This window comes from Zea mays, chromosome 3 (genome assembly GCF_902167145.1).
Source record: "Zea mays cultivar B73 chromosome 3, Zm-B73-REFERENCE-NAM-5.0, whole genome shotgun sequence".
Classification (NCBI taxonomy): Eukaryota; Viridiplantae; Streptophyta; class Magnoliopsida; order Poales; family Poaceae; genus Zea; species Zea mays.
The window spans coordinates 77,651,719-77,670,431 of record NC_050098.1 but is presented as its reverse complement, the minus strand read 5'-3'; the positions used below and the strand labels follow the sequence as shown (position 1 = coordinate 77,670,431).

Sequence of the window (18,713 nt, the reverse complement as noted above, 5' to 3'; positions counted from 1 at the left end):
CGTTCGCTCCATTATGTTCTAGGCCAGCGTCCTCCTAAGTTTTGGGTTGCCACTATAAGCATTGCTACATATCTGTTGAACATCCTTCCAACCAAGACACTCAACTTCTCTACGCTGCACTTCTCACTCTTCGGGAAATAGCCGTCATATGATCACTTGCGTGTGTTTAGCTATAAGTGCTATCCAAATCTTTCTGCCATCGCCGATAATAAACTTGCTCCTCGTTCTGCCTTGTGTGCCTTCCTTGGCTACTCTACACACCACAAGGGCTACCTTTTCCTTGATCGTCACACTAAAAGGATCATCATCTCCCGACATGTATTTTTTCATGAAACATCTTTCCCGTTCTCGAAAATCCCCCCCCCCTCTCCAACACAAGCAAACTTCGATTTCTTGGAGGATTTTATTAAGCATTGCCCCTTCCACCGTCACCATTTTTTATGCCTGCAAGTACTCCCCCTGATGCTTTCGCCTAATCTCAATTGGCACCTAGGCCTATGCCGCCTCTAGCACCCCTGTCGCGCCACACACGGCCTCGGCACCTGAGGATTCCCCCACACGCAGTGGGTCTCCGACCGGCACCAGCATGCTTCCGGTCGACATTGACGCTCGCCCGACCCTGACCTCGCATGGGTCATCCCACTTGCTTGGCTTGGAGGCACGAACCGCGCCCATGGACTCCACCGCGCCATGCGCGGCTGCTGTCGTTGCTACGCCCTGTGCAGCACCGGCATGCCTGCCTCCTCTCAGCATAAACGCTAGGCCGGTGTACTGCTGGCGGGTTCATGATCCGATCCATTCCACTAATCGTACCTCCCCAGTCCAGATTCCAGTGCATGTGGCCAGCCCTGTCGGTCCACTCCCACTCGACGTTGCCGTTGTTACTCCAGTGGACAATTAGCACAACATGTGTACACGCAGCAAGTCTGGTTTTGGTTTCCTGCTCTATTTTAGGTGTCTTGTCCACTGTCCTAACAAGCTATTGTGTCGCCCTCGCTGATCCTGATTAGCGAGCTACAATGAAGGCAGAGTTCTCTACCCTTCTGTCCACAACATGTGGGATCTCATCCCCTGACCGCCTAGGTCTAATGTGGTCACTGGCAAATGGGTGTTCAAGCATAAGTTCAATGTCAATGGGTCTCTTGAGCCTACAACGCTCGTTGGGTTCTTCGTGGATTCACCCAACGTCCTGTATTGATTTTGAAGAGACTTTCAGTCCGGTGGTTAAACCTGCTAACCAGCATAAGAACATTGTCTTTGGTGGTGCCCATGTTCTCCATATTCTGTGAAAAGGTTCAAAAGGCGTCGACCCAATAAAGAAGCTTTCACATGCTGCCTTTGTTGTATATTTGCAATTAGCAGCAAGACGAAAGATATGTGCATGTGTGCAACATCCTGTCTTAACTGAATTGAGTGAATCAAATCCCACAATGAAAGGTAGTCGATAATAACTCCAATAGTACTCTAGATAATATTGAGATATCCAAGTCCGCGGGAGATGGACGCCTCGGCTCCCTGCCCTGGCGACGCCTCGGCTCCCTGCCCTGGCGGGTCGTCTCCTTCCTCGGTCTCCCACCCCGTCCGGACGTTTCCCCTCCCCACTCCCCTCTCCACCAGCCCCTCGCCGGTCACCACCCCAGCACCGGCGACCACCTCCTCGTCTTCCACCCCCTCGGCGTCTGGGCCTAGTCTGTCACGGCGGCCTCTCTCCCAGGAAGGGCGGTCCAAGGCTCAGAGATGGTGCGGCGACTCCTCGGCTGGAGGTTCCTCTTCATCCCCACGTTCCTTTAAAGAGGCTGTCCTCTCCAGCTCGGATTGCGCCGCCACCCCTTCTCCCTCGGCAGGTCTCTGCGCTGTCTGTCCTTCCCCTGCGACCCTCCCGGTGGTTGAGGATGGCTGGCAAGTAGTTGGTCGTAGGCAGAGGTCTCGGGGTGTCCATCTCCCTCGTCAAGGGTCCCGTGTGGACCTCCGAGGTCGGTGCTACAACTGCCTCTCTACCTCCCACCTCGTTGCTTCCTGTCGGCGGCCTACTCGGTGCCTGCGCTGCTTCTGCTTTGGACACCGGGCGGCAAAGTGCTCAACCCCTCCGGTTGAAACGAAGAAGCCGACGGTGTGGCAGCGTCTGGGCTGCGTCAAGACGCGCCTTCAGGTGCGGCAGGAAACCTCCCAGAAGGCTCTGGTGTGGTCAAGGGCTCCTGTGCGACCTCCGGTGTGGCAGAGGCTTTCCAACATGGACTTGGTTCCTTCTCCGGAGGATAATTTTCAGGAACCGTCTCGCAGAAAGGCTTCAGTCTGGAAGCGCCTTGTTTCTTCACAGGACCATGCAACGTCGGAAGCAATTGTTGTGGCAGACAACAAGATGTGTACTCGGCCCATGAGGAAAAAAAGACGGTCCAAACATGGAAAAGATACAGCTGCGCAGAATTTGGGTCCCACTCAGACATGCCCACCTCCCCCTCCCCCCCCCAGCTGGATTGTTTCAGATCTGAGGTGGCTTGGCCACCCTCTGCCTCCTCCTGCGTTCTGGATTTTTCTGAAGACCTTGCTAGGGAGGAAATTGCCCTTCGACGTGCTATGTTCGTCTCTGTGACTGGTTCACGTCCTGGGGTTTCTGGTTCTGACGTGCTGAAGGAAGTGAGACATTGTTTTGGTGTCAAGTTGGAGGACATGAGGATTCATCAGACCTACCCTGAAGATTTCCTGCTGTTTCTACCGGATGAAGACACGGCAACAAAGGTTCTCAACGAAGGAAGACCTCTGAGGGGACCCCGTTTCAGCTTGCTGCTCAAAAGATGGTCCAGATTCGCTCATGCGTCCTCATCGTCAATGGCTGAGTTGGTTGTTGTTAGATTAACAGGCATTCCTCAACATGCTTGGTGTAGATCTACAGCTGAACAGTTGCTCAGGGACTCATGTTGGGTTGAAGCATTGCATTCAGATGCCTTGGAAATGAGGGATTTTTCAGCCTTGATAGTGAAAGCATGGTGTTTTGATCCTGAAAAACTGGTCAGGAAAATGGATTTACACATCTTGGAGGCTGGATCGATGATCAGGAAAAGAGATTCTTAACTTATAAGATTTCCATTGATATCCTTCCATCGAAGACCCTACAGATGACATCGGCGACCCCACCACCTCCTCCTCCAACTCCGTCGGGAAGGGAACCTGATGATGATGACCCTGAGGATCAAGATCCCCTGCATCGGCGGCGGCCAGTCCCTGTTGAGCTACGGCGGCCGGTTCAGTTGCGACTGGGCCCACGACTTCCTTTGGGTCGCGCACATGTGGAAATTGTGCCTGGGAGTGAACCGGGAGTTGACATTCAGTTGGAAGGGACGCTGGGTCAGGCCACTACTTCTCCGCACCTGGGAACCTTTGTCTCAGGGCCGCTGGAGAGTTTGTGCCATGACTCGCCCCACCAGGAACCATATGATGAAGCTATAACCCTTGATGGGCCGCTGGGTTCGTTTGGTCCATCTTCGCCCCATCACAGTCCCTTGGATGGGCCGCTGGAATTGACCAACCTGAACTCGCCTCATCAGTTATCTCCCATATTTAATGACAATGTGATAGGGACGCTGGGCCAGAATAAATTCTCTTCGCCTACTCATAACCAGCCTGAGGAGACGCTGGAGAGAATTGTTTCTGGCTCGCCCCATAAAATTCCCCATAAAATTACAGCGAACAGTGAAGCCCCGCCAAGTGTTTCTTACTCCTCTGCGACCTTTGGGAAGAATCAGACTTCCACCTCCCTGAAGGTATATACCAGAAAAATGCCAAGAAACAAGGTTTGCCAGGATACGGAGGCTGTCCAGGCGTTTGTTGATGGAAGAAGAGATGCTGAGCAGGTTCTGAATAACTTGACTGAATTGGAGGTTGTTAGCTCAGATGTGGCAAAACAGATCAGCTGTCCAAGCGCTGAGTATTTCCTGAACAGAGTTGCTATCAGGCCGGATGCTTTACTGCCAAATCCTTGCATCAAAGTACACAAGAAAGCATCTTCTCCACTCTCATCGCTGGCTGCTCCCCGAAGAAGTCGTAGAGTGGCTGGGGTTGGAGTTGAATTTATCATGCAGGACCTAGGAAGACGATCTATGAAAAAAGCTATGGCAACCCTGCACATTATTTCAGAAACTGAGGACATCAGTCAGGAAGCTATTGATGCATACGCCAAACTGTTTTCCCAACCCCTGTCTCAGTGTCATGTTGAAGCCCTTGCAGCCTTGTTTGGCTGGAGTGCTCCTTCTGTTTTGGAGCCTTGAGTAGGGTCTTGCGCTGGTTGCTCCCTTGCTGTTATTTTTTAATGGACCCATCAAAAATCCTTGTTTGGAATGTTAGAGGCTTGAACTCATCTGTAAGACAAGACTCTGTGAGGGATTTTGTTGAAACTGTTAAGATGGATGTTGTTTGTCTACAGGAGACAAAAATGCAGAATATCCCTTACCAAACCATTCTTTCCATGCTGGGTTCTAATTTCAGCGATTACATTTTCCTCCCTGCTGTTGGAGTTAGTGGGGGCATTTTGGTTGCGTGGAGACACCATCTTAAATCAACTGGGCAGAGCAGAATTGATAATCACAGTGTGTCGGTTCAGTTTTGTAAAGAGAATGGGACTGCATGGTGGCTAACCTGTGTGTATGGGCCGCAAGGGGATGCTGAGAAGCTGCTATTTATGCAGGAATTAAGAGATATCAGAACTGCTTGCTTAGGGCCTTGGGTGTTGGCTGGGGACTTCAATCTTATCTACAGGACTTCTGACAAGAATACCAATCATTTCAACAGAGCTATGATGAATAGGTTCAAAAGATTAATTGAAGACCTAGCCCTGAAAAAATTCCCTTGCATGGGAGACGATATACTTGGTCCAACCAGCAAGTAAATCCAGTTCTGGTCAAGCTGGATAGGGTGTTCTGCTCAGTGGACTGGGAAGTTTTATTTCCAAATGTCCTCCTTCAAAGTACTGCCTCCCAAGATTCTGATCACTGTCCTCTCATCCGGGAGCGGGCGGGGCACAGCGAGGGGATTTTTTTAACCAAGCCAGAAATTCGCCCCCGAGGGGGATCGAACCCAGGACCTGGAGGTGCTACTCGGAAGCCTTAACCATTACGCTAGAGGCCCTTTCGCGTCGTGGCCGTTCTCACATGGGCTTCGGAGCCGCTGTGTATGGGTGGTGCAGGGGTTTGGGGGTTTTCTTCGTCAGTCACCTAGTTATTATACACTATTAAAAAGTCTCTATTGGAGCCATCAACTCAACCCATGGCGAAGTTGGTGCCCCCAACACCACTGCCATTATATAAAAATGACGCCAACAGAAAAATCCATAATTCTCTCTCGGTCTCTCCTCACCATGCTGAAGCAGTGAAGCAAGTTGGGCTATTAAACACAGCAAGTTGGGCTGAAAAGTCTCAACTCCTCGAAGCAGTATTGTGGCTACTCGAAGCATGGACTCCTTGAAACAGTACTCCGTGCGGTCATATAAAAAATTGACACCAACAAACTGCGGCTACTTGAAGCATGGATTTTACCAACATGCTGGGTTTAAGGGTGCGTTTGGTTGGAGAGCCAACTAGGATAGAGCGGTTCCATTCTAGTTTTTGAGAATGGAAGCGTTCTATTCTGCGTTTGGCAAATAGAACAGAGTCACTCCATTTTTTGTTTGGTTGAAGAGTAGAATAGATTGGAGCCGTTCCATTCTTTGTTTGGTTCGAGAGCCGTATAAGTGTAGAGGGGATGAGAGGAGGGAGAGCGCTCACATCCGGGAGAGCGCTCCAGTGTTCTTACGGCGCCTAGGCGAGCAAGTGCACCAGCCAACCGCCTTAGCGCCTAGGCGACGCCTAGGCGGGTATGGCGAGCAAGGCGGCCAGTTTTGCCCGGGCGCCTGGACGCCTAGGCATCGCCTAGGCGACGCCTTAAGAACACTGGAGCGCTCGCATCCGGTCATTTTTGCGGAGCGGGAGCGTTCCAACTACTTATAGTAAACTTCCATATGGAGATCCAGGAGCCGCTCCACTCTTATTTTGTTGGAAACCAAACGTCCAGAAAATTGGAATGAAGTCACTCTATTCTCCTCCACTCCTCAACCAAACACACCCTAATAGTCCGTGACGGCCTATCAAAAAGCAAACATACAGGTGTTCCCTAATGATTCTTCTCTGGATTTAGGTAGATATTTTGTAACAACTTACACCCAAAGCAATTTTATTGAAACCTCAGTGTAGAAACCTCCTTCAGGATGCAATGGAAAGAAGAGAAACTAACAGATTTTTTTTTGCTCCTTATTCCATGGTGAGACAAATAAAAAAATGGAATTAAAATAGAGTAATGTCAATGTAAAAATTGGATGACAAAGTTGCATAGAAAATAACTAAATAAGTTATATCACCTACGTTAGATAGACTCTGTCGACATGGAAGTAAAAGGTGATGGTTTGTCCAGAACCCTTAGAAGGTATATTTTCTTTTCATGACTTCTAATGATTTGCTTGATTAAAAATTTGAAACATACCTCAATTCTTAAATAAATAATGAAGGACCATGAGGTTTAGTAAGACTATATTGATTGTGTGTTTGGCAGTTTGAGTGCTATAAAGTTTTCTTGAAGTAGAATGCGATGGGCAATATAAAGTTTTCTTTAAAACTACGCACTGGAGACACCTAGGCACCTAGCAACACTTTGACATACTACCTCCATGTCTTAATTGGCCTTGGCAAAGGATTCTTCAAAATTCTCTCAAAAAAACTGTATTGTTTTACCCTTTTTTCTGTGTTGTTCAATTAATTACAACATGCGATTAATAGACTAATATTCTAGCGCTGATGGGAAATCCATTTAAAGGAACAATAAACAAGGTAACAGACAAACAATCCATTACAATTGAATGAAATGTACACAAGGTATGCTACAATTAAAATATAAGAGAATCAATTGTTGCAAAAGAATACTCACCCATCAACAAGGTCCATTAACTTTGGGAATAACTGTCTATCCCGAAGCCGATTTATTTCTGAAACTGTTGAATCCATGGATTGCATGTCTACAATGTACCTTGTGTGCAATTGGCTAACAGCAGCTTTTGTCTTCTCCAAGGTTTCAAGTTTAACACCCCGTTTCTTTTGCTTCTGCAATAGAGACACCTTCTTCTGATAATCGGTTTTCATAAGCTCCCCAGCCTAATTTTGACATATGGGGAGGTAAATCAGAAAAAAAGAGGTCGTTAGAAATTGGAAAAACGTTGTAAAAAGCACAGAAAATGAGACATTGCATACACGTTTGCATATTAGCTGATAGTAAAAGAAACAACAGGCCAAAAGTATGTATTAGGCAGTTTTTTTACACTATGCTTAAGTTTTCAGGTGGCTTCTCACTCGGTATATACCCCTTATCATAGGATTTGAATTTTGAAGTAATTGCACTTTGAATAATAATTGTCAGCAACCATGCAACACACTAGCTGATTTTCTTGAGGAAACCACATGCAATGCTAGTCAATACTTAAATAGTTACATATGAGCTGCAAGCCTGCAACAGATATTTTACAATTAGTTTACACTACCAAAGTTTAAGATTAAGCTAACAGTTGGCGTGTAAATAAAAAGATGTCCATTAATCTGAGCAATTGTATCAAAAGATCACCATTGACAACATGCTTTTTGAATAATAAGAGTGAAATGAATGTACTCACAATTACAGAAGTGTTCCAGCGTACAGTTCTTACATATAAAACAAAGAGGTGACAGGAAGAAACAATTTTGAAAGCAATAGCATCAGAACTAATCAAAATGTTGAACAAATTAATTGAATATATACCTTCACTTCGTCATACAGTTTTTTCTCCCAAGCAAGCATTCTATCTAGAACTGCAGCATGAGTTTCAAATCTATCATCAATCTCAAAATTATCGTTCAGGTCCTCATGGTCAGGTAAGTTCTTGAAGGAGCGGTTCCATGTGATAACGTGCATAATTTTTGTAGAGTGGTCGATATGTCCTAAAAACATTGAGAAAAATCATTAGGAAACATGAAATCTACACACATCAGAAAGGAGTAAAATGGGGAGTTCAGAAATAGAAAAGTAAATCTCGAATTCTCGATCAAAATTGGAGAACAAGAAATGGAAAAAACAAAAGCTGCATGGAATACAAATTTCTTCAACATGTTACATTGTGATTAGGATAGTTGATTCTTAGTGGTACAGGTTATGGCAGCAGCCGCATAATTATTAGAAAAATGGCAATATGACATTTTTTCTCGAAAAGTGTAGGAGAGCTATGCCTTAGAAATATATTAGAAGAGAAACAAGAGGTCTATAGAAGACCCAAAAATACAACGCCTTCCCCTTAGGGAGGCCAGAAACAGGCATACAAAAAATCATAAACCTTGGATCAAACACGTTAACAGGAAAAGGAATTTTTTATCGAAGCCATCACGTGATACATGTATGGATGTATGGTATATAAATCACCTATCTCTACTACTTATTAAGGCTGCAATAGTAGTCTGTCATTCCGTGTTCTGCCACCATTCCCTGTTCTGCCTATTCCGTGTTCTGCCTTTCCGATTCCCTCCTCCTCGCGCACAGTCCATTCCCATGTTCTGCCACCATTATCTATCATTCTCATTCCCCCTCCCCGCAAAGCCCATTTCCATTCTCATTCCCACGTACAACTGACGTCTAAATAAAATTAAAAAAATATACATGGCCCCAAGGGGATTCGAACCCACGACCTCTTAAACAAATGACAGCAATAGCTACCACTACACCACATGTGTGTTTATGTCTATATCTATAACAGGAAACACATCTACTACATCTCTCCCCAAGCCCATCTGCTACCCTTGCACAATGCGTAGTAGTAGATAAGTATCACCGAGATTCTTGAATTATATTTTTGGATGGAGTGAGTAGTATTTAAAGAAGAGCCTTCCATGCAATTTCTTTTATTTGAATAATGTTTTCAACTTAAATTCCTTTTTTTGCATGCGTGACATTTATTGTTCGTAATATTTTTTCCATGGATCTGACTTGTGAGTCATTTTTATAAACCAACGCCAAACATAAATCCATGTTTCTTACTTGAAAACCCCGAACAAACACCATTAGTAGGAGACTCGCGTTGGGGTCGCTCATCGACGACGAGAAGAAACTTGGTGACTGCCAGTTCGACCTTTAGAAACAGTCCTACGTGGCCGCATGTGCCGCTATGTACGACAAGCTCCGGCGCAGACATCGCTTGGACGTGGTGTAGAGCGGCTTCTCCGCGCTGTCCATCGTCAAGCAGGGGGACCTCATGGTCGTCGCCAACGTCGGCGACTCTCGGGTTGTTCTGGGCACCGCATTCGACGACGACGCCATCAATGTCGCCCAGCTCATCGTCCACCTGAAGCCTAACCTACCACGTAAGTAACTACTGACCGGCCATGAATTCTTGTGCGTTGGGACGATGGCCGTTGTTGACGTTGTGTGAGTGTCCTCGAACATGATGTATGTAGAGGAGTAGCGCATCCGATGGTGCAACGGCCTCGGGTACTACCTTGCTGATGAGCCCGGGGTGCACTTCGTTTTACAGCACAGCCAAAAGTCATCAGTACTCGGTATGTCGCGCGTGTTCGACGACTACCATATTGAGGACTGTGGCGTCATCTTGGCGCCAGAGGTGACGCAGAGGAGGACCGACAACAATGACCAGTTTGTCATCCTCGCCACCGTTGGGGTAGAGCTTTTGTGCCGGTTTGCCTTTAATTCTCTTCGCAAACACACACATTGTCCTTTTTGTTTAAGTAAAAGGGTATGGTGGTACGTGTCTGATGACTAACAATGTACGAGGGAATTTCTTCCGGCATATATGGAACGTGCTCTCCAATGATGAGACCATGCAAATCGTGACATATATCGAAGTCTGCATGATACTGATGGTTGCAATGTAGTGGTGAAACAGATAGATTAAAATAACAAAATTTATATATAGCCAGAATCACAAATTGATTATGAAACATTTTCACATAACAGTATAACACGCATTTTGTATATAAGTTAACATAGTATACTGGTATTATATATTCCCGTTGCAACGCACGGGCACTGTCATGGACCTTCGGTCCATGGGGATAGCTGTCTTCTCCGGCGAGGTTATACCCCTCTGCCGCAGGCTTGGTTCTAGGGTAGCAGCCCTAGGCGCTTGAGAGGGTCATTGCAAGAAAGAGATTGGTTTGATAATGATCTTGCTTGATTTATTCCCTGCTGCCATGCGGCTTATAAATAGCCCTATGGCTAACCAACTTCTCCTACAAACTCTCAACTAACTCCTACTTTCTTGGACTTATCTGATGCTAACCAACTCTCCACAAATCTCTCATCTCAATCTTATTCTCTAGCCTTATCCCAGCTCATCTCAATCTTATTCTCTAGCCTTATCCCAGCCTGGCTGTTGCCTCTCGCTCCCTATGATGCCCATGACAGGCACTCAGCTAGTAAAGGAATAAAGTATTCTAAATGAAACATGAGGACACTCCCACAAAACACATATATGGAATCAAAATATTAGGCCAAACTGAGTGTTTCCACTTCAAATAAGTGGATGTGTTGAAACAATTTTAAAGCATTTATTACAATTGATTTGATGACCAGCATAGCTTTCTAAAGAAAGTTTGCACTCAGTACTTCAATGTCTAAGAATACGACAATAGCGGACAATCTAATCTATTCACTGAGGTGGCTATAACACCTTATAGCCAGTAGACTTCTAAAACAATTTTCCAAGCCATCAACTGGGTTACAGCATAAAATCTCCAGTTAAACCTTGTAATCGCATCAGGAATCACGTAACAAACCTTCAATAAAAGTAATGATTTTGGGTTTACAACAAAAGTGGTGTTCTTAGTAAAGTTGCGCTATAACCAAGCATTCTAAAAACAAACAAACGCACACGCACATGTATATATATCAGGATCAGTCATTGTACTTGTAGGTGTCAGTCATTGTTATTAAATAAAAAAATTGAAAATATATATATCATGGGTGGTCTAGTTTTGTTTACAAAAATCTCAGGAACACAAATATAAAATCGGTTCAGTGATTACATCTTTTAATTAGAAGATATAACAAAAAACAAACTAAAATGTTTTTTGGTTCACGTGCTAGCATGCAGGTGGCTTCTTGGGAAGGGGCCTGTCGCCCGGTGCATGCGGGCAGGGACGTGGTACCAAATACCTATTTGGCACATAGGGTGTCAAATAGCACTACTGTGCCTGCATGTGTGTTAAGGTACTACTGCTACAAAATATAAAAGAAACTTAGTTTCTAGTGGATCACATAGAGGAAAGTGTAGAGAAACAGTATGGCCGAGAGTACAAATCATATTCAGTGAAGGGGTGTTACATATACATGAGCAATTGAGGACTGTGCTCAGGCACAAGAATAGGGACGTCAGTTACAAGAGCTAATCTGATGCTATAAACTAGCTAAGACTAACGGACCAGAGGACTTGGTCTTCAACACGCGCCCTCAGTTGCAGCAGAAAAATCATGAATGCCTAAACTGGTTCTGAATTCTGTGAAGGTTGAAGTTGGAAGCCCCTTCGTCATTATGTCTGCATATTGCTGAGTTGTTGGAACCTGTATGACACGCAAGTCACCAGCAGCCACTCTCTCCCAGATGAAGTGAATGTCTAATTCAACATGCTTGGTTCTTCGATGATGGACCAGGTTTTCAGATAGGTAAACCGCCGAGACGTTGTCACAGTACACAATTGTGGCCTTATCAATGCGAACATCAAGTTCCTGAAGAAGATTCTGAAGCCAACCACATTCGGACGCTGCATTGGCCACGCCATGATACTCTGGCTCTGCACTCGACCGGGAAACGGTGTGTTGCCGTTTAGAGGACCAAGAGAGAAATGTGTCACCCATGAATGCACAGTAACCGGACGTTGAGCGACGGGTATCGGGACACCCTGCCCAATCAGCATCGGAGTATGCGATGAGCTGACTGGAATCAAGCGCCGAGATATGAATCCCTTTCTTCAGTGTTCCTCGCAGGTAGCAAAGGATGCGCTTAATCAGACTCCAGTGACCATCACGAGGGGAGTGCATAAACAGGCAGGCTTGATTCACAACATATGCCACATCAGGTCATGTTAGTGTCAGATACTAGAGTCGTGGAGCGCACCTGCTATACTGCGGTAGAATGTTGGATCATCCAAGAGTTCACCATCCAACGCAGACACCTTTGGCTTGACCTCGGCCGACGTAGAAACCGGTTTACAGTTCACCATTCTGGCTCGCTCGAGGACATCTTCAGCATACTGTCCTTGTGTGATGAAGAAGCCTGAATGATCACGTTTGACCTGAACGCCCAGTAAGAAGTGGATATCACTGAGATCTTTGATTGCGAATTCAGATTGCAAGTGGCCAATAATATGCTACAGCAGTCTGTCCGTTGAGGCAGTGAGTAACATGTCATCAACATAAACAAGTATATAAGTTGTATCTCCACCTTGACGATATACAAACAGAGAGACATCCAACTGAGTTGAAGTGAAGCCAAGGTGCCAAAGATAAGCGCTCAGGCGCCCAAACCATGCACGCGGCGCTTGTTTAAGGCCATAAATAGACTTCACAAGTTGACAAACATGAGCTGGGCGATCCGGATCAACAAAACCACTAGGCTGGTCGGAGTGGACCCGAGGATGTCGTCGTGCCGGAAGGATCGGAAGAACATTCTGAATCATTGAGGAAGAAGGTGATGGAGTACAGATGGGTGGCGAAGAATCCTATGCAAAAGGGAACACAGTTTCATCAAAATAGATGTGTCGAGATGTGATGACGCGGTGTGATGAACGATCGTAGCACCGATAACCCTTCTGATCAACTGGATAGCCAAGAAACACACACGCAATAGACCGTGGTGCAAGTTTGTGTGGCGTCTGGGCAGTGATATTGGGGTAGCACAGACACCCAAAGACGCGCAAGTGATCGTAGGACGGAGGTGAGCCATACATCAGTTCGTGCGGGGTGACATTGGCGCGTGTGCGACAGGAGCATAGGTTGATCAAGTGATTGGCTGTAGCGAGGGCGTCAGGCTAGAATTGAAGGGGCACAGAAGCGTGAAAGAGGAGAGAAGATGCAGCGGAAGAGAGGAGAGTTGGATCAGTAGCCATGTGATACCAGGCAGAGATAGAATCATTGATTTAGATGCTCTTGATATTCCCAGTCATGATCTCTCGGAGTTGGATGCACCTTTCTCTAAAAAAGAGGTATGGGACACTATTGTAAGTCTCCCCCTGATAAGGCACCTGGACCTGATGGTTTTACTGGGCGATTCTATAGAGTCTGTTGGCACATAATCAAACATGATTTCATGAAAGTGGCGTCAGCAGTTTGGGGCAGAAAATTCAACAACTTTGACAAACTCAATTCAGCTTACATCACTCTGATCCCTGAAAAGGAGGATGCTACCCTGGTTAAGGATTTTAGGCCTATTAGTTTGGCTCATAGTGTTGCTAAGTTGATCACTAAAATCCTTGCCAATTGTTTGGTGGCTAGGCTTCATGAGATGGTCTCTCCCAATCAAAGTGCTTTCATAAAGGGGCGATTTATTCAGGATAACTTCATGTTGGTAAAGCAGACCTCGCGGCTACTTCATCATCAGAAAAAGGCCAGTCTTCTCTTCAAGTTGGATATCACTAAGGCTTTCGATTCGGTCTCCTGGCCTTTTCTCATTGATGTCATGAACCACATCGGTTTTGGTCAAATTTGGAGGGATATTATTTGTGGGCTGCTCTCCTCTTCTTCCACTCATGTGCTTCTTAACGGTTTCCCCGGAAAGTGCATTATTCATCGGAGAGGTCTTAGGCAAGGAGACCCTCTGTCTCCCATGCTTTTTATTCTTGCCATGGACATTCTGGGTTTGTTATTTGCTAGAGCAGAAGAGGCAGGACTTTTACAACCTTTGTCACCAACTCAGAGATTGCACCGGGTCTCTATGTATGCTGACGATGTGGCTTTATTCCTGCACCCGGTGGCGGATGATATCCTTGCAGCTTTGGAGATTTTACATTTGTTTGGTGCATCCTCGGGCCTTCAGAATAATGAAAGCAAGTCCAATGTCTATCCTATCCAATGCTCTGTGGAGGATACTACGGTTACACAAAATCTGCTACCTTGTGCGCTGTCAGTGTTTCCCTGCCAGTATCTTGGTCTTCCTCTCTCCCTAGTCAAGCTTACTAAAGACCAAGTACAACCTTTTGTGGATAAAATTGCAAGGCAGCTCCCTAAGGGTTGATTTGGTGACAAGGGGATCCCGGGAGGATTGGAGGGGATTGAGGGGAAAATAAACTAATTTCCCCCTCAATCCCCTCCAATCCTCCCGGGATCTTGGGTCACCAAATCAGCACTAACTGGAAGGCGGATCTATTGACAAGAGCAGGTAGAAGGATCCAGGTTAAGCATGTTTTGACTGGTATGATGGTCTATTTAGCAATGGCTATCAATTTCCCTTCCTGGGCTGGGATGCCATTGACAAAATCAGAAAAGGCTTTCTTTGGAGAGGTCGCAAAGAGGCCAAGGGTGGTCATTGTCTTGTGTCCTGGGGAAGAGTTTGTCGCCCGCTCAGGCTCGGTGGCCTGGGCATCTCCAGTCTGCCCGAGATGTGTTGGGCTCTTCGGATGAGATGGTTGTGGTTGCACAAAACTGATCCAACTCGTCCTTGGGCGCAGCTCCCTTTTCATGTGTCGTATAAGGTCCGGGCCTTCTTCTCCACTGTTCTAGTTTCAGAAGTTGGCAATGGTGCCAACACCCTTTTCTAGACTGATAAATGGATCTCAGGGCAGAGAATTTGTGATATTGCTCCAAGGATTTTTCAGTGTATTCCCAAGAGGATTACAAAAAGAAGAACTGTGCAAGAGGCTCTGCTAAATAGAAGATGGATCTCAGATATTAAGGGGGGCCTCTCGGTGGGAGTTTTGGTGGATTACCTTCAGATTTGGAACCTTATGTCTGGGACAGTGCTGCAGCCTACTATTGAAGATAAACATGTTTTTAGTATTGCCCCAGACGGTATCTATTCAGCAAAAGTGACTTACGAGGGATTATTCATGGGATCTACCTTTTTCAGACACTATTCCAAGGTGTGGCGTGGCGGACTTGGGCCCCGCCTAAATGCAGATTTTATCTTTGGCTTGTGGCGCACAACAGGTGCTGGACCGCTGACAGATTAGCTAGAAGAGGGCTGGACCACCCTCCGTTATGCCCTCTGTGTGATCAAGAGAAGGAAACCTTAGACCATCTCCTGGTTTCCTGTGTTTTCTCAAGGATTTTCTGGTTTCAGCTTCTGAGGACTTTCAACCTTCATAGGCTCACCCCTCAGTTTCCTTCGACCTCCTTCATGAGCTGGTGGGAGGAAGCTTCTTCTTCGGTCAGTGGTCTGGTTAGAAAGGGGCTGAATTCTCTAGTTGCGTTGGGTGCTTACATTATTTGGAACCACCGCAACAGATGTGTCTTTGATAACTGGATTCCTAATGTGACTTTAGCCATTAGGATGGCTATGGAGGAAAGATGGATGTGGGAAATGGCTGGAGCTAAAGGGCTTTCCTATCTGTCTGCCCCCCTTCTTGAGGTTTAGCCTCGGAGGGCGTTTTTTCTTCAGCAGTTTGTTGTTGTTCTCAGATGGACTATTTTGGTTTTTTAGTTTTTCGACCTCCGTAAGAAAGTCGGTCATTTTGTATCTGGTCTACTTAGACCTTATTTTTTCTTCTTAATATAATGAGGCGCAGTTCTCCTGCGTTTTTCGAAAAAAAAAAGTATGGCCGAGAGTACAACTCATATTCAGTGAAGGGGTGTTACATATACATGAGGATTGTGCTCATGCACAAGAATAGGGACGTCAGTTACAAGAGCTAATCTGATCCTATAAACTAGCTAAGACTAACGGACCAGAGGACTTGGTCTTCAACAGAAAGAAAAACAAAATAACAAATGTGTTGCTATTACTAAAGCTATAAGATATCTCATGCTTGTCACATTACAAACTGAAGATCAGAATTCTGAAGTCCAGATTTTGTACTTCCAAAAGTATATATTGACACACAAGAGCAACAATCTGAAATCAATCCAAAAGCAAGTTAACAGTAACATGCTATATTTTTTGGACTTAATAGGTGTGCAGCATCACATAAACATTAGGAAACAAATTGGGTAGCAAATTAGCAATACTTGCCTCGGCTGTCAGCATGGTTGGAGTGATAATGCATCCGGGTGGCCTCCAGTTTTTTTGACACATCATGCGCACTCTCTGAAGCTCTAAGAAAGTTATCATCAAGCCGTGTAACAATCTGTAGCAAGCTGGCAGTTCCTGATGCCACCATTACCTTCCCCTTCCGAATTTCAACTGCACCCATCGAAGAGGCATGCTGGTAGTGTGCTGCTTCTTGTGATGGGCCAGGTGCTTTGGGTGGCTTCCTCACAATAGGTTTTGATGGCGGTAGATTAGCCATCATCTCCTCAATTGCTTTATCCTTCTCTACGGCCGTCTCTGGTGGCCTTTCCTCAGTAGCAGCTGGCTTACTAACAACTGTTTTTGCCACAGGTGCCTTCACCTCAGCCACTGGCTCCTTATCACGCCTTTCCATCCACAAAGTATCAGCAGCAGGCTGCTCTAGGGTGGGTGGTGGGGTGGGAGTTGGGCCAAAGATGTAGTCCCAGGTAGCCATCTGTGACTCCAGCACCGGGGGCGGTGGCGTTGCTGTGGCAAGCGTTGGTGGGGTGTGGTTCAACCTTGGAGGCGGAGGTGGTGTTACTGGAGAAGATCCCACACTACTCATCAAAATCCGCTTTGATTGTTGTCCATGCACCATGTCATCCACACTAACATCGTCATGCTCATGGTGATCGTCGTCTTCGTCACTGTCGTCGTCACTGTCGTCATCGCTATCGATCTTGATATGTCCATCCTGTTCCTCCTCATCCTCATCCTCATCCTCCTCTCGGATAGAAGCATCGGCAGGAGGGCGGTTTTTGGCTGCGGCCCTCGGCTCCGGCATAGGAATGTTGGGGGTGGATGAGGATCTTTGGAGGCTAGAATGAGAGAAGTCGGCGAATGGCGGCGGCGGCGGGGAGGGGCTGTTGACGGAAGCTGCGGAGGGGCCTGGCGGAGTCGAGACAGATGACGTCGCCACAGCCGGAGCGTGGTGGGTATGGGAGGACACCAGGCTAGGGTCCGGCGCCTCGCCTTGGGCGAAATCGGATAGCGCGCCGCCGGTGCTCTTCAGGCGGACAGTGTAGCCAGTGTGGGCGGCGGCAAAACCGTTCCGCGAGGCCACGGCGTCAGCCATCAGCCGCTTCCGCTCCCGGCATCGAAACACCGCCTCCTCTTGATCGATCTTTGACTGCCCGCACCCCATCGAGCGACTGGCGGCGACTCGACGGTGTCCTTGTCTTCTTGAGATCCTTTGGGAGGGGTTCCTAGTTCTAGCGCTTGATGCGGCGGAAGCGGCGGCGTTGGGAGATTGTTGTTGTTGAGGCCCAGTGGCGTTGGATAAACTGCGTGCGTGCCCGTGCAGCTCCGGAGTGGGGAAAGTGAGGGTGCTTCAGGCCTTCAGCTGTTAGCTGTGACGGCGTCTAAGACGGACTCCAACAGAGGAGCTAAATAGATAGGGCAAAGCTAAAAAAGCTGCTCACGAGCTACTTTAGTAGTACAAAACACCTTCTAATAGACCAGCCAAACGAGCCAGGCAAAAGAATGGAAGGAGAGAGGAAATCCATAATAGCTTTACTGTAGCTGACAGTCATTTCCTTTTTCTGTGTCTGAGAACATGACCCAACCATATGCTCTATTTGTTGGAATATACTATTGCTGTCTTTTTGCCTGTGCTGTTGAAAGCGTGTGCTATATGGCTGGACAGGCAAACCAGAGACGCTAGCCAAAGGCTTGAATGGCTGCTCGATTTGCATGGCCTCTGTTGGAGTCAGTCTAAGGCTGGTTCTACATCAATCCATATGTATTGAGAAGGATTGAGTAGATTTCAATTCCTAGTAAGTCAAAAGTTCTCCTAATCTGTATCAATCCTCTCTAATCTATATGGATTAAAAATAACAGAACAAGACCTAACGTGGAAAAGATGATGAAGGAAAATAATAATAATACTCATTTGATGTCGATATTAGAAGTTATGGAATTGAATTGGTTTTAATACTAAACCAATCATGATATTAAAAATGAGATGTAATTTTAATTCTATTGTTTGTATGTCATTGAATTACAGTTTGGAATTGTGGTCCAATTCCATACAATACATAGGGATGATGTTCTATGGTGAGAGAGAGAGAGTTTTTAGTTATAGTCCAATTCTAGAGAGCTGGGTGTATGATTCTAAATCTTAATTCTATGTGCAACCAAACAATATAAATCTGGAAAATTGATTTCAATTCCTAATTTCATGCTCTAATATCTACATCTAACGGGTATAAAAGTCTTTTGGTTCGAGCCGTTGTGAACGGTCCAATGTAAAGAAACTACTAGTTAGTTGCCCGTGCGTTGCGACGGTTCACAACAATACTCATGTAAACTATCCACTAAAAATATATCAAGATTTTTTATTGATTGTCTCATCTCTCTCCGCATAATATTTTTTATTTGACTAACTGATGTTGTTGTTTACTTCATCCAATATGTCATGATAAAACACGACTAATGAAGGAAGCAATTAGAAGAGAGTTCACAAA

The 18,713-nt window shown here is 46.0% G+C and overlaps 1 protein-coding gene across 1 annotated transcript in view; it reads right to left on the bottom strand.

Annotated features, from left to right (window-relative positions):
- LOC100383511 (uncharacterized) overlaps nucleotides 1-17,525 on the bottom strand; it is a 29,957-nt gene extending 12,432 nt beyond the window's left edge. Inside the window, exons 1-3 of the mRNA NM_001176159.1 lie at nucleotides 16,210-17,525; nucleotides 7,807-7,985; nucleotides 6,946-7,169 (exon numbers count right to left, since the gene is read on the bottom strand). Coding sequence (NP_001169630.1) covers nucleotides 6,946-7,169; nucleotides 7,807-7,985; nucleotides 16,210-17,392 — 1,586 coding nt within the window. The 5' untranslated portion in view covers nucleotides 17,393-17,525. The remainder of the gene's footprint in view (nucleotides 1-6,945; nucleotides 7,170-7,806; nucleotides 7,986-16,209) is intronic.
- Between the last annotated feature and the right edge of the window lie 1,188 nt (nucleotides 17,526-18,713).